At 45.9% G+C, this 9,750-nt stretch overlaps 1 protein-coding gene across 1 annotated transcript in view; it reads left to right on the plus strand.

The window, feature by feature from the left end:
- The first annotated feature begins 5,057 nt into the window (after window positions 1-5,057).
- The window catches only part of LOC140468773 (transmembrane channel-like protein 3), a 132,728-nt gene continuing 128,035 nt past the window's right edge, over window positions 5,058-9,750 (plus strand). Inside the window, exons 1-2 of the mRNA XM_072564798.1 lie at window positions 5,058-5,397; window positions 6,324-6,470. Coding sequence (XP_072420899.1) covers window positions 5,279-5,397; window positions 6,324-6,470 — 266 coding nt within the window. The 5' untranslated portion in view covers window positions 5,058-5,278. The remainder of the gene's footprint in view (window positions 5,398-6,323; window positions 6,471-9,750) is intronic.

Below are 9,750 nucleotides of genomic sequence, written 5' to 3' on the forward strand. Positions count from 1 at the left end.
ACAATACTGGTCCTGATTCAAAAAGATTTTAGCATTGAATTGTCTGAATCTTGAATGCACCAGTATTTACCCCCTGCATTGTGTCCAGTTTTAATTGATCTGATGAACACATTAAAAAAACAGCAACTCTCAGGAATAAATTCCAGCACTGCTGTGGTGTAATGGGTCCTGTCAACACATCAACTACACAATCAACTTTTCAAGAAAGGGATTTATTTTTCTCTATTTGTGGATCTTTTTTAGTCATTGTTGTTAAGGTGAAGATGCCATCAGTTAATGGTTATATTCCAGGAATTGTAGCCATTTTGTTATAGACCGATTAAAAGAAAAAAATCAACCTGTTCTGATGTGTTGGCAACATATGCCTGGGGCAGGTGGAACTTGAATCTGGATTCAACCTGGGCAGAGATAAAGTTAAAAATCTCACAAAACCAGATCATAAACCAACAGCTTTATCTGGAATCACTCGTTTTTGAGGTGCTGCCTCTTCACCCGGTGGTTGTGGAACATGACCATAATTTTGCTATAAGTTCCACAACCACCCGGTAAAGAGGCAGCACCTCAAAAACTAGTGCTTCCAGATAAAGCTGTTGGATTATGATCTGGTGTTGTATGATTTTTAACTTTGTCCACCCCAGTCCAACGCTGGCACTTCCAAATCATGACTGGAGGAGAGTGCGAAACGGACTGGTAAGCTAGAAGAGATACTTGTTAGGGAGGAAGATGTGTTGGACATTTTGAACAACTGGAGGACAGACAAGTCCCCCGGGCCTGACGGGATATATCCTTGGATTATGTGGGAAGCAAGAGAGGAAATTGCAGAGCCGTTGGCAATGATCTTTTCGTCTTCACTGTCAACGGGGGTGGTACCAGGGGACTGGAGAGTGGCGAATGTTGTGCCCCTGTTCAAAAAAGGGAATAGGGATAACCCTGGGAAGTACAGGCCAGTTAGTCTTGCTTCGGTGGTAGGCAAAGTAATGGAAAGGGTACTGAGGGATAGGATTTATGAGTATCTGGAAAGACACTGCTTAATTAAGGACAGCCAGCACGGATTTGTGAGGGGTAGATCTTGCCTTACAAGTCTTATTGAATTCTTTGAGGAGGTGACCAAGCATGTGGATGAGGGTAGAGCAGTGGATGTAGTGTACATGGATTTTAGTAAGGTATTTGATAAGGTTCCCCATGGTAGGCTTATGCGGAAAATCAGGAGGTATGGGATAGAGGGAAATTTGGCCAGTTGGATAGAAAACTGGCTAACCGGTCAAAGTCAGAGAGTGGTGGTAGATGGTAAATATTCAGCCTGGAGCCCAATTACAAGTGGAGTTCCGCAGGGATCAGTTCTGGGTCCTCTGCTGTTTGTAATTTTTATTAATAACTTGGAAGAGGGAGTCGAAGGGTGGGTCAGTAAATTTGCAGACGATACGAAGATTGGTGGAGTTGTGGATAGTGAGGAGGGCTGTTGTCGGCTGCAAAGGGACTTAGATATGATGCAGAGCTGGGCTGAGGAGTGGCAGGTGGAGTTCAACCCTGTCAAGTGTGAGGTTGTCCATTTTGGAAGGACAAATAAGAATGCAGAATACAGGGTTAACGGTAGGGTTCTTAGTCAGGTGGAGGAGCAGAGGGATCTTGGGGTCTATGTTCATAGATCTTTGAAAGTTGCCACTCAGGTGGATAGAGCTTGTAAGAAGGCCTATGGTGTATTAGCGTTCATTAGCAGAGGGATTGAATTCAAGAGTCGTGATGTGATGTTGCAGCTGTATAGGACCTTGGTAAGGCCACGTTTGAAGTACTATGTGCAGTTCTGGTCGCCTCACTTTAGGAAAGATGTGGAAGCTTTGGAGAGGGTGCAAAGGAGATTTACCAGGATGTTGCCTGGAATGGAGAATAGGTCGTATGAGAGTGCTAGGCCTTTTCTCATTGGAACGGCGAAGGATGAGGAGTGACTTTTTTTTAGATTAGATTACTTACAGTGTGGAAACAGGCCCTTCGGCCCAACAAGTCAACACCGCCCCGCCAAAGCGTAACCCACCCATACCCCTACATCTACACCTTACCTAACACTATGGGCAATTTAGCATGGCCAATTCACCTAACCTGCACATCTTTGGACTGTAGAAGGAAACCGGAGCACCCGGAGGAAACCCACGCAGATACGGGGAGAATGTGCAAACTCCACACAGTCAGTCGCCTGAGGCGGGAATTGAACCCGGGTCTCTGGCGCTGTGAGGCAGCAGTGCTAACCACTGTGCCACTGTGCCACCGTGCCACCCACTTGATAGAGGTTTATAAGATGATCAGAGGAATAGATAGAGTAGACAGTCAGAAACTTTTTCCCCGGGTACAACAGAGTATTACAAGCGGACATAAATTTAAGGTGAAGGGTGGAAGGTATAGGGGGGATGTCAGGGGTGGGTTCTTTACCAAGAGAGTGGTGGGGGCATGGAATGCGCTGCCTGTGGGAGTGGCAGAGTCAGAATCATTGGTGACCTTTAAGCAGCAATTGGATAGGTACATGGATGGGTGCTTAAGCTAGGACAAATGTTCCGCACAACATCGTGGGCCGAAGGGCCTGTTCTGTGCTGTATTGTTCTATGTTCTATGTTCTGATTTCTACTAGGCAGAGATAGGGACACTGGCACTGAGCCACAGGAGCCCTGGCAACTTTGTTCAATATTTACTTTGCTTAGATCAGCATTACAGTCTGCAATAGTGAGTTGCTGGCTCTGCACTGGTTCACAATAACACTAACAGAATGGGTTCCCATTGCTGTCTAGCTGGAGTAGACTTGGGACATCCCCGAGATTGTAAGGAAATGGCTGAGCAAAACGTGGAAAAGAAGGCTCACTGGATTCCACACATTAACTCGGCTTCATTCCCAATTGGTGCTGCCAGACCTGCTTATCTGCTCCTGTACTTCCTGCTTTTGTGCAAGACCCCGGAATAAGTCCTAGAGGATGAGCTCAGGACAGGCCTTCAGGGCTGTGCACCAACAGCAACTACTGGAGAAACTCAGCAGGGCTGGCAGCACCAGTTCCAGTGACCCTTCTTCAGATGGTTCTGGTTTTGTTTCAGATTTCCAGCACCTAGAGTCATAGAGATGTACAGCATGGAAACAGACCCTTCGGTCCAACCCGTCCATACCGACCAGATATCCCAACCCAATCTAGTCCCACCTGCCAGCACCCGGCCCATATCCCTCTAAACCCTTCCTATTCATATACCCATCCAAGTGCCTCTTAAATGTTGCAATTGTACCAGCCTCCACCACTTCCTCTGGCAGCTCATTCCATACCCGTACCACCCTCTGCGTGAAAATGTTGCCCCTTAGGTCTCTTTTATATCTTTCCCCTCTCACTCTAAACCTATGCCCTCTAGTTCTGGATTCCCTGATCCCAGGGAAAAGACTTTGTCTATTTATCCTATCCATGCCCCTCATAATTTTGTAAACCTCTATAAGGTCACCCCTCAGCCTCCGACGCTCCAGGGAAAACAGTCCCAGCCTGTTCAGCCTCTCCCTGTAGCTCAAATCCCCCAACTCTGGCAACATCCTTGTAAATATTTTCTGAACCCTTTCAAGTTTCACAATATCTTTCCGATAGGAAGGAGACCAGAATTACATGCAATATTCCAACAGTGGCCTAACTAATGACCTGTACAGCCGCAACATGACCTCCCAACTCCTGTACTCGATACTCTGACCAATAAAGGAAAGTATACCAAACGTATTCTTCACTATCCTATCTACCTGCAACTCCACTTTCAAGCAGCTATGAACCTGCACTCCAAGGTCTCTTTGTTCAGCAACACTCCCTAGGACCTTACCATTAAGTGTATAAGTCCTGCTAAGATTTGCTTTCCCAAAACGCAGCACCTCGCATTTATCTGAATTAAACTCCATCTGCCACTTCTCAGCCCATTGGCCCATCTGGTCCAGATCCTGTTGTAATCTGAGGTGACCCTCTTCGTTGTCAACTACACCTCCAATTTTGGTGTCATCTGCAAACTTACTAACTGTGCCTCTTATGTTCACATTCAAATCATTTATGTAAATGACAAAAAGTAGAGGGCCCAGCACTGATCCTACCTGCGGATCTTTGTTATTTTTGTCACATGTAGAATGAAAGGGCAGCACGGTGGCTCAGTGGTTAGCACTGATGCCTCACAGTGCCAGGGACCTGGGTTTGATTCCTGCCTCTGGCGACTCTCTGTGTGGAGTTTGCACATTCTCCCAGTGTCTCTGCGGGTTTCCTCCGGGTGCTCCAGTTTCCTCCCACAATCCAATGATGTGTGGGTCAGATGAATTGGCCAGGCTAAATTGCCCAGAATGTTAGGTGCATTGGTCAGGGGTAAATATAGGGCAGGGGAATGGGTCTGGGTGAGTTACCCTTTGGAGTGTCATGTGGACTTGTTGGGCCGAAGGGCCTGTTTCCATGCTGTTGGTAACCTAACCTTCTCTAGGATGGGGGGAGAGAGACTGGCTGGGAAATTGAAGAGAAAATTCTTGGTCAAACTATTCTGGATTTTAATCGTGGGCAACTTGACTTGACTGATCACTTTGGGGGAGACTAATGTAGTGCCACTGAATATGAATTTTGATCAATTCTATTAAACTCCCCACATTAGACCCCTCCTGCTGGTGAAGGGTCTTACTGCTCCAGTCCGACAGAGTCATGGTCACTACAGTTTGGAAACTGACCCTTCGGTCCAACCAGTCCATGTCAAACACAATCCCAAACTAAACTCGTCCCACCTGCCTGCTCCTGGCCCATGTCCCTCCAAACTGAGAACTGATCATTTTTCTTTTGGCCCTGTCTGCTCATGTGCCATTAAGCCAATTTGAAAGAGTCAAAAATGACTGCAAGCACTCAGCAGTAAGAGAGTGGAGAGAGGAAATAAGCAATTCACTTTTCAAGTGGAAGGCATTTTCTCAGGTTAAAAGCTCGGCATCCATCGCGCTGAACTGTTTGTATCTCTCCCCACACAGGCGCTGGTTTTAATCTCAGGCTTCCCAGCCCTGGGGAGGGGGTGGGAATCGAGTGTTTTGGATTAGTGGTGTTGGAAGAGCACAGCAGTTCAGGTAGCATCCAAGGAGCAGCTTATCTCTCCACGAATCGAGTGTTTTGCTCACCCGGAGAGTTGGAGTGGGAAGAGCTGAAGGCTGGTGTCTCCTTTAAGAGGTGGGCGGGCGGTGAGTGAGCATCTCGCCCCTTGGAGCACTGGGTGACTGTCAGAGGCACTCGGGGACGGGACAGGACCCCAGGACCTGAAACGGCAAGCCATGATGAGTGAGGCGGCCGGCAACAAATCCTCAAGGGCATCGCAGCGACTCCGAAATATCCGCAAAAACTCCCTCAGCCGCAGGATTTACTCGGCAGCGTATGAGGAACATGAGAACAGGTGGGACCCAGTTTGGGAATGTGGGGTTTGTGTTGGGGGGGAGCTCGTTCAGAGAGATGTGAGGTGCTCCTTGTGTCTAATTCCGTGTCCCCCCCCCCCCCAAAAAAAAATCTTCACCAGGAATTTCGAGTATTTGGAGAGGGTTGAGTTGTTTGAGATCTATCCGAAATAAACAATTAATACTTCATTCTAATTGAGATGTACTCAGGTGTATAAGGAGGTGATTACATGTACTTTAATTTTTGTTTAAATTTTTTAATTAATTATTTGTCTATACTACAAAGGATGTTACTGGGACTGCAGAGTTTGTATTGTGAGGAGAAGCTGGATATGCTGGGACTTTTCCTCTCTCTCTCTCTTTCTCTGGAGCGTTTGAGGCTGAGGGGTGATTGTATTGTGGTTTTTAGAAGCATAGGGGGCCATGGGTAGGGTGAGGTGTCAAAGTCGTTTCCCCAGGGTCGGGTAGTCCAAAACTAGATAGGTTTAAGGTGGAGGACGGGGGGGGGGGGGGGAGATTTTAAAAGGGACCTTGAGGGGCAACTTTTTCATACAGAGGGTGGGGGTGTATATGGAACTAGTAGTTAAGCAAGTATAAAAGACAAGTTGGACAGGTACATGGTTAAGAAAGGTTAAGGGGGATATGGGCCAAATACAGGCAAATGGGACTAGTTCAGTTTACAAACAATTGACAGCATTAGGCCACAGGATCTGTTTCCATACTGTACGACTCTAAAGTATGATATTTTGGTGAGGAAAAAAATTATCGGACATTATTTAATTTTTTTACGAGCTGCAGTAATTGTTAAAAAAATTAGCTGGACTAGATTGGAAGTGCCTTCTAAGTGAGTTACTTCCTTTGGTCAGTTTTGATGCTTGGGTTGGAGACTGAGGGAAGTACTCTGTGTGTTTGTCTAATACAATCGCAGTAACTCGGAGGATGACGAGCAGGATGATGGAAAAGCTGACTGCAAGGATCCAGAAGAAATCTTCCAGAATATTCAGATTCAGAAAGAGATTATCTCGAACATTCGCTGTCGACCCTGGCCAATGCGTCAGAAGCTAAAGGCGCTCAGGTAAGAAAAGATACCCTTCTACTCTCGGTTGACGGGGGAGAGCTCCTGTCACTGTCCCTTCTGAGCTCCCTGCACAGATCTTCCTTCCCTGCCTGACTCCAGTCACTACAGATTTAACGGACACTTTGTAACCCAGCAGCTGGTGAACACCAGTCCATTACAAGTCAAGGTGAAAGTGAGGGCTGCAGATGCTGGAGACTAGAGAGATGCTGGAAAAGCGCAGCAGGTCAGGCAGCATCCAAGGAGCAGGAGAGTTGATGTTTCGGGCATAAGCCCTTCATCAGGAAAGGGTCGATTTTCCTGCTCCTCGGATGCTGCTGTGCATTACAAGTCTACTCCTTTTGAGGTTCATCTCTTGTCAAAGGTGTTTCAGACAGACATCACAGGGGCCTCTGAGGAGAGACGTGCTGGCTTTCTGCAGTGTCTCTCTATTTAGATTGTGTGAGACTTGCTGTCTACTGTTAGCACCATCCATCATTATTTCAGACTGTTAGCCTTCTCAGTGTAAGAATCTTCCATCTGCTCAGCATCAGCCAGCCAGATTTATCCCCTCTCTCACACAAATAGTGCCATGACCTGCTTATTTTTTAAAATTACCTAGTGTGGAAACAGGCCCTTTGGCCCAACAGGTCCACACTAACCCTCTGAAGAGTAACCCCCCCACCCCCAGACCCATTTCCCTCTGACTAATGCACCTAACACTATGGGACAGTTTAGCATGGCTGATTCACCTGACCTGTACATCTCTGTGACTGTGGGAGGGAACCCACACAGACACGGGGAGAATGTGCCCAAGGCTGGAATTGAACCTGGGGCCCTGGTGCTGTGAGGCAGCAGTGCTAGCCACTGAGCCACCGTGCCACCCCTTTAATCCAACACAGAACTGCAGGTGCTGGAGATCTAAAACAAACGAAAACCGAAATTGCTGGAGAAGCTCAGCAGGTCTGGCAGCATCTGTGGAGAGAGAAACAGAGTTAACGTTTCGAGTCCACTGATCCTTCTTCAGAATTACCGTTAGCTGCTTATTAGCTAGCAAGCAGAGCACTTTCAAATAATGAAGGGTCACTCTCTCCACAGATGCTGCCAGACCTATTGAATTACTCCAGCTTTTTCTGCTTTGTGGTGGAGTACATTAGGTCCATTCCATACTTTAATGTCAGCCGGCAAGATGATAATTGAAGCCTTTTACAAGAAAAAGGTTTTGGGAACCAACAACTCTCTCAATCTCCTATTACTTTCACTTGTCTAGTTTAAGTAACTCCTGATCATAGATATTTTTTAATCAACTTGCTCAGTGATATCAGTCTGGAGCAGTCCGGAACCCCCCTGGTCCAGAGGTAGGGACACTATCACTGTATCACAGGAACCTGATACTGTCTTGGTCACAAATTTAGGAGTTTTACAGGTTTCAGATAACTTGCCAGTCTAATGGCTGAATCAGTTCAGCTCCATTAACAGTGCTGCAGATTACATACCCAGATATGTAACTTCTCAAGTACAAACTACAATGGTTTCCTGTCTTTCAAATTGGTTCTGCAATAAACTCATTATATCAGTATTATTCTTGGAGATTACATGAATGGCTGTGTCTGAGGATGTCTCCATGTCTCTTGGAATGAGAAGCCAGTGAAGGAGAGGGAGGGGGACTGAAAGAAAAGTGGAAAGAGTGAGTGAGTGAGTGTAAGGAAAAGGGATGAAGTCAGTAAAAGGAGAAAGAGATGGAACACAAAAGTTGAAAGGCTCATGGAGAAGCAGCAAAAACGAATGTAAAGTTCACATTTCCATGTTGGTAATCTACTTCAGTCAGTCTGTGATCGATGAGAGGGATTGTGTGTACTTCTTTGAGCTTTCCTCTTACTCTGGAATCTTAACTGTACTGTTTCAGTCATCGTGCACGTGTGGGACAAGCTTGTTGGATCACTAAACCTCATTCTGCTATTGATGTTATTGTCGTTGTCACTGTGTTCCATTGTGTTGTACTGCAAGTAGCTTTTTGATCTGATTATCAAATCGTCTACAGTAAAATACACTGTCGACTGCTCCCTAGTCAGGCAGCGCAGAAACAGCTCCTAAAATTATAACGTCAGAAATTAGAACCATTAGTGCATATTTTATCAGAAATCATAAGTAAACGGCAAAACTGGAAGAATGAGACAAAAAAATCAGAACATGCCAGTCAGAGAAATCAATGGGTGAAATGTGTCAGAGGTAATGAAAGCAATAGACCCTGTGGCTTCGATAGAAATGAAAATCAAGCAGGTTAGAAAATGAACCAATGTATGAATAGCTTTAAGATTTTGAGCAAAAACGTGACCTTTGCTTCAAAGTTTTGAATTCCAGACTTTCCTCCGACTGAAACTAAAATGAATAAATATTTAAATAAAATCATTGCAATGGGGAATGGGTGGGAAGTGATGACAGATGCAGTGTGTGGGCTGACCCCTAAAGTATTATGCCCTAATGACCAAATAATCTGTTTAAGTGAAGTTGGATGATAGGCATTGGCTGTGGTAATAGAAATATGTCCCCTGTCACTCTCTAAAACAGTGTTGTGAATCTTTCAAGTCCATCTGACAAGGCAGACATGCTCTTGGTTTAACACTTTGTCTGAAAGAGAGAACCACCCATGATCCTCAGCTAGGCCTGCCAGCATATATATTGTCCTCAACTCTCTGCAGAGAGGGGCCTTAGGCTCAAGACACTCAAAGAGCACAGTGCTCAATGTTCACATTGTGGTCTTGAGTAAAATCACCAGATAAATAAAGAATGGCTGAGGAAGTGAGAAGCAATAGAAGGAAGAGGTGAGAAAGGTGGAGTTTCTGGTATGCCCGAAACGTTGATTCTCCTGCTCCTTGGATGCTGCCTGACCTGCTGCGCTTTTCCAGCAACACATTTTTCAGCTCTGATCTCCAGCATCTGCAGTCCTCACTTTCTCCCAAAGTTGGTAAAGCATGGATTTCTCATTGTGAAGTGAGAATAGAACAAAGCAAACCACTAATAACCTCAGGGGAGTGCTGTCCACACCAGTCATCTCGAGGTATCTGAATATGCTGGGGCTGTTTTCCCTGGAGCGGTGGAGACTGTGGGGCACTGATGGGGTGAATAGCCAAAATCCTTTTTCCGAGAGTGGGGGAGTCTGAAACCAGAGGGCACAGGTTAAAGGTGAGAGGGGAAAGATTTAAAAGGGACATAAGGGGCAACGTTTTCACACAGAGGGTGATGCATGTATCGAATGAGCTGCCAGAGGAAGTGGTGCAGGCTGGTACAATTACAACATTTA

This window comes from Chiloscyllium punctatum, chromosome 48 (assembly GCF_047496795.1).
Source record: "Chiloscyllium punctatum isolate Juve2018m chromosome 48, sChiPun1.3, whole genome shotgun sequence".
In the NCBI taxonomy this organism is placed as follows: domain Eukaryota; kingdom Metazoa; phylum Chordata; class Chondrichthyes; order Orectolobiformes; family Hemiscylliidae; genus Chiloscyllium; species Chiloscyllium punctatum.